This window comes from Myiozetetes cayanensis, unplaced genomic scaffold, assembly GCF_022539395.1.
Source record: "Myiozetetes cayanensis isolate MyiCay16 unplaced genomic scaffold, myiCay2020 scf3, whole genome shotgun sequence".
NCBI lineage: Eukaryota > Metazoa > Chordata > Aves > Passeriformes > Tyrannidae > Myiozetetes > Myiozetetes cayanensis.
This window is the reverse complement of record NW_026087521.1, coordinates 33640598-33646597: the sequence shown is the minus strand read 5'-3', so window position 1 is coordinate 33646597 and position 6000 is coordinate 33640598. Positions and strand designations below refer to the sequence as shown.

At 45.0% G+C, this 6000-nt stretch overlaps 1 protein-coding gene across 1 annotated transcript in view; it reads left to right on the top strand.

The window, feature by feature from the left end:
• The first annotated feature begins 670 nt into the window (after positions 1–670).
• WIF1 (WNT inhibitory factor 1) overlaps positions 671–6000 on the top strand; it is a 42789-nt gene continuing 37459 nt past the window's right edge. The window contains exons 1-2 of the mRNA XM_050325362.1: positions 671–806; positions 904–1043. Coding sequence (XP_050181319.1) covers positions 671–806; positions 904–1043 — 276 coding nt within the window. The remainder of the gene's footprint in view (positions 807–903; positions 1044–6000) is intronic.

Sequence of the window (6000 nt, the reverse complement as noted above, 5' to 3'; positions counted from 1 at the left end):
CAGTTTCTCCGTAAACGGCAACATTTTAGTGCCTGTCAGTCTCCACTGATCTCGAGACCTTCGGACAAACGGCAGGTGAAACCCTTTTCTCCCTTTAGCACATTCTCCACGCCGTTCCCCGGGGCTGGGCAGCGCTGCCCCTCCCCTGTGGCACCGTCCGGCTGCTGCACCCTGCTGCGTCTCGGTGATGCCGCCCAGCCCCCGACTCAGACCGCACGTGTGCCAGGTGGCGCCTGTGCACAAACTTCGTTTCTTCACGAAGACGCGAGTATCTCCAGCGACGCGTTTGTGGCCGTGGTGGTGTCACCTCGACGGCCGGGGTGCCCCTGCAGGGAGGGTGAACACGGGGAGAGGGGCGGTACGCCGTGCCACGGGTCTCCTGTGACAGAGGGAGGGGGTGTGGGTCACGCACCCTGTCCCGGCACTCGGTACTCCGTGCGAGCGTGGGCACCCACCTGCAGCCCCGGGAGCGGGGCGCTCACGGCCCCGTGGTCCGTGGCGGGGGCAGGGGCGTGCGGGGCCCCGCTGCTCGCTGCCTGCGGCGCCGCCCGCCGCCCTCCCCGTGCCCGCCCCGCCGGGGCTGCCCCGCGGCAGCCGGAGGGAGGGAGGGAGGGAGGACGGGCGCGGCCGGAGCGGCAGCCGGCGAGCCGTGGGCGGGCGGTGCGGGAGCATGGCCCCGGCGGGGCGGCTGTGCTGTGCCGTGCTGCTCTGCGGCGCACTCAGCCTCTGCAGCCTGCGAGCCGCGCCGCGGCAGCCCGACACCCTCTATATGTGGATCGACGCCCAGCAAGCGCGGGTCCTCATCGGTAAGTGGGGCCGCTTTCCCCGAGCGGCGGGCGGGAGTTCAAAGCGAAGCCCAGCCCGGCGGGGCTGCCGCCCACCGCGCTCCTTTGCTTTCCGCAGGCTTTGAGGAGGATATTCTGATCGTGTCCGAGGGGAAGATGGCCCCGTTCACCCACGACTTCAGGAAAGCCCAGCAGAGGATGCCCGCCATCCCCGTCGGCATCCACGCCATGAACTTCACCTGGCAGGCAACAGGACGGGTAGGTGTCGAGATGGGGCCGCGGCAAGGGGCGGGGGCGGCTCTGTAAAGCCGGGCAGGTGTTTCGGCCTTGGAATAGTGGAGGAAACCCCCTTCGAGGCGTGCCGGGACGGTCCCGGGTGGGGGTCGGCGGCCGTCGTGCCCCTCGCCGGCCCCCGTGGGCAGCGCCTCCATCCCAGCGGGGCACCGGGACACGGGCGGGCTCCGGGAGCAGCGAGAAACCGGCGCTGGAAGTCGGGCTGTAAGATGCATGGGAGAGCCGGGTGTCTCGGGCCCTGGAGAGCCCGCAGACTGGTGACGCGTGAGCCGGAGTTCTCCTGGAAGACCCCAGTCGCCTGTACTTGTCATAAAATTTCATACTGGACACTAGTTGCGTGGATGCAGTTTTCTTTCGACTTTCTTTGGCTTATAGACATACACTACGGGTTATTCATTGATGTCTATGTACTAAATGAGCAGGCTTAATCTGTAAACAGTAAATCTGATAAATAATAATTCGCTTCTGTAGACTTCATTTTATCAAGTTGCAAAACCATGTAAATCTGCAGAATGTAAATCCCTTTGGATTCTTTTGTTGAAAAAGTAAGAATTTGTGACATATTTTCATGAAGAAACGTGCATGATTTGACACACTGACAACATATGTTGAATTTGCATAAAGCTGAAACTTGTTAGCATACATTATCATGGGTACAGGAAAAATCATGGTGACATAAAAACCATGGATAAAATTAATTCATTTTTACAATGCTGAGCATTGATTTTATATAATAAAGAGCTGGGTAGTGATTAAACAATATTTACATTTAATTACTCAGTGAAAATTGATTGTATAATTCAGCTAATTGCAGTTTCACAAAGTTGGTTGTGGTTTTGGTTGTTTGAAAATACTCTTTCTAGCTACAGGACTTGTTTGGTGTTGTCTGAGGCATTGTCTGAGGCCTTGCAATTTTTGCTGTCCTCCAAAGCCTTTGATTTTAGGAAATGCTTCATCCCCTCCTGTAGAGAGGGAGGGGAATGTGGAGAGACAAAACTTGCTCACAAAGGCTAAGTGACTTGCTCAAGGTCTTTGGCGTTCCTGTTCAGCTTTACAGAGAAAACAACCTTGTACGCTAAGGGTTGGCATTTAGACATCTAGAAATAATGAGTGTTTTTTGGGTCTATATCTCCTACTCTATTTTTCTGCCAGCTTCAGTTGCTGTTCATGATAAAAGTAGCTCTCTTTGGAAAGGATGATTGAGGTGTTAGACTGAACCCTGCTCTTGTATTTCTTTCCTGTGCTCTCCTTTTGCTGCCTAGATGTAGGTAATTAGGAAAAGATGGTTCTAACACTGATTTCAGTGAGAAGAGTCACAGGCTTAAAGACAGTACAGGCAAATGTTCTGCTTAATGCAACCTGCAGAACAAAACACCTTCTGAGCAGCAGCAAAGCTGTTTAACCCATTAGTCCTCCTCCTATTTTCTGAATTACTGAATTCTTCATAGACAGAGCATAATTACTAAGTGAAATACCTAAATGGTTAAATTAACATCATGTTTCTCCAGAATTTCCAATATTTTATGAGAGGAAGAAATGAGTACATTTTTACTTTTTTTTTTTTCCACTGTTCTATTTTGGTTCTAAGTATACACATTCTTAAAAGTTTCCATTGACACATCCAGGAAAGTGTGAAATACTTGCTACCGTTATTACCTGTACTTTTTTTCTGAAATTTTTTAGGTCAGGGAAGAGGAAATGGGGAGTGGAAGTTAGGGGAGAGAAGGAGAGAAGAGAAGGAGAGGAAAAGAAGATAAGGGAAAAGGGGAAAGAGGAATGAGAAAGGAAGAAGGAAAAGAAGTGGAAACTAGTCCTTTTTGAAAGGAGGAGGGCATTTGAGATGCTGAAGTACTAGTCTGCTTTCTGTAAAACAGCTGTTGACTAACATACAATCGCCTCCTGTTTGTTAAAACTGAAATATTTCTTCTGTGAGTCTTCTGCCTTACAGGTCTCTTAACCTTGTATTCCACTTGAAATTTGAAGATGTTTCTCTGGGGTTCCAAGGTTTTGGTGGCTCTCAGTAGCCTTTAGGAATGACTAGACCCTTTTTGGATCTATAGATAGACTTCTGAGTAGGTACAGGAGATCCTGCCTATGGCATTACGAAGTTCCTATCAACAAGATGGGGGAGTGAAAGAGCAGCTGGGTGAGTGTCTGGCAGCCAGACAAGATCAACCCACCACACCTGGATCTCCAACAGGGCACCCTGCATCCCTGTTTACACCTGTGGAAAGTGAGTGTAAATATTGTGTGGGTAGATTCCATCTGCCTGCTCCTGGGACAAATAATGATCCAAGTTCTAGGCAAGTAAAAAAATTCAACCCAGGGAGTGGCAGTGCTTCTCAGTCCTGCACTGCTGAATATTCTAATTCAAAAATGTCTGCTGAAAGGCACATTTTAAGGACTAAATTACATCCGTATTCCTTGTAAGCTGAAGTGGTAAAAACCCTCTGCATTTAGATACTATGTTTCTGATACAGCGGACTCTGTGTCCTGGATACATTTTATGTGAGAAAGATTTTGTATGATAAACAATTAAAACCATTTTCGCTAGAAAACATTAACCAAAGAAAAACATTAGTTGCTTTTCGTTCATAGTCCATTGCTTATAATTAGTTATTAGAAAACATAAAAGCAACCCCCAAATTTAAGGGTCTGAAGGTGTTGAAAATGTTTTTTTTTTTTTCTAGTGAAGTCAGAATGAGCCAGGGGTTAAAATACTGCAAAATAGGATTGTCATGTTTTTATGCACTTTATCCTTTTACCTATGAATTTCGACATAAGGTTACAGATGTTATATTCTCTTTAGGGGGAAAAAAAAAAAAAGTAATCTGGTGAAATTGAGTTAGAAAGGTTGCTTCTTGATTTAAAAGGTTCAAAAAAGCAAAAATCGCTGTTAATATATAGTATACAATAGGCATCTGTGTAACCATTAGAGCTCATTGGCGTACTCCTTGCTTTTATTCCAAATGGCAATGTTGTCATCTGCAGAGGATTGAGCTTATAAACTTTCCACTGAGACTCTATCATGCTGACTAATGCTGTGGCATGTTTCACTGTGCCCACCAGTGGAAGATACCAAAGATTGCAGTGATAACATCATCTCTACAGCATTTAGGAACTTATGACAGGTATTTAAGCTCCAAATCCACAAAACCCAGTATGTATGCTTAACTTCCAGTGAGACTTCTGACAGCAATAAAATGAAGTTCACATGTGAGTGAGCATTGGTGGGAGAGAACCATATTAAAAAAAAAAAAAAAGTTGATTAGCGCTCAGTGACAGAGCAGCAACCAGGTTGATTTAATAGACAAGGGGTGAAAAAAGAAAACAAAAAGCAAACTGGAATTTTTGTCCTGTAGCAGTCACTGGTCTGATCCACAAAAACAGTCAGTCTGGGCCACAACCTGCCCAGGCTGCTTTCTTCCTTTGAGATATGGGAGAAGTATTTGGGGTCAAATGAATTATTGCAGCAGCTCACTTCCCACTCCCCACTGTTATTAATACCCCACAGCTCCACTCCTGGTGCAAGGTTGAATGCATGCCCGTGATGTGGCATCTGAAACAACTCTCAAAGAGTAATTGATAACCTTGAGTAAAGCAAAAAAATGCCCAAAAGGGGATACATGTCATCAGTGCATTTTTTTAGCATTGTTTCTATATTGTAAAGTGAAGGTTAGGAACACTATATAATTAATAGCTCCTGGAAGCCTAATTCTGACCTCAGCAATGTGACCATCAACCCCATCAAACCCACCTCAGCTGAGTTTTCTGGAATTGCCTTAGTGCAGAGGTGTAGCCTGACCGTGAAGGTAAAATGGAATATCCAGCTATGCCAGGAGAATAGACCACCAGTTTTAAGGCATTAGTGATACAATAGGGTGCTCCATTCAAACATGGCTATTTCCCTAATGAACTGAAAGAAACTAAAAAATAGTGAATTTCAAAAGATGTAATTGTTCAAAGAAAACTTTTCTTCAAAGAAACTGCTGAATTTTTTGTAAATATCTTATTTATAACCAGTGATTACAGCGATGCTTTTCAGTTTAAAAAATATCTCATATGCAAAATTTAGGGGTTTTTTTCCCCAGCAAAAGTATGGCTGTTCTCAAAGTTTGGTCAAAGTAATTTCATAAACTCGCACTCTTGAGATTTACAGTAGTACCTTCACTGTGGTTTCCTGTCACCAGACCAAAATTTCCGTGTGGAATGTGAAGATGTTTACATATTGTGAGCATGATTTTTAGACAGGGGGTTCTCATATCAAGAGCACAGCACCAAACCTTTAATATTTAGATTCTGCTCAGCTGTGGTATTTTGCATCTCTGTGTTGTAGACATGCCACCAGGGATCAAAGTAATACTGTGGAGATCCCACTTTCTTAGTAAAGCAGGCATGTGCCAGCCATCTGTTCTATCTGCTGATAGAAAACAGCAGTAAAGTTTCTCAAAGTTTTGCCAAGAAGAAAACGGGGGGGATTTATTGCTCAGCAGAGATGAGTTACAAAGCACCTTGTAGTGTAAGCTACATCTGGTTTCCTTAGTAATTTACATGGTATATGTGTAAACTACACAATTATTCTTTTTACACAGCAATGTAAAGCTATGTTAAGTAAACCATTCTTCAAGATTTTCACTGTTTATCCTTTCTATAAATATTCAAATACAGTTTTAACAAAAGAAAGCTAGAGTAATAAAATATTTTCACTATTTTTACAGTATTGGCTGCAACGTACAATATAACTGTTGAAAAGCATTGGAACTAACAAGGACACCCCGAGCTTCAAGACTGTATTTTGTGAAATTGTACAGATTTCACTCCCTGTGTTACTAACAGCTTTTCTGAAGTATGAAATCCAGGCTGTATTGCTTTCCTCTTCTTTGTGGAAGTGAAAATGTTTTGTGTCAACATCACCTCTTTT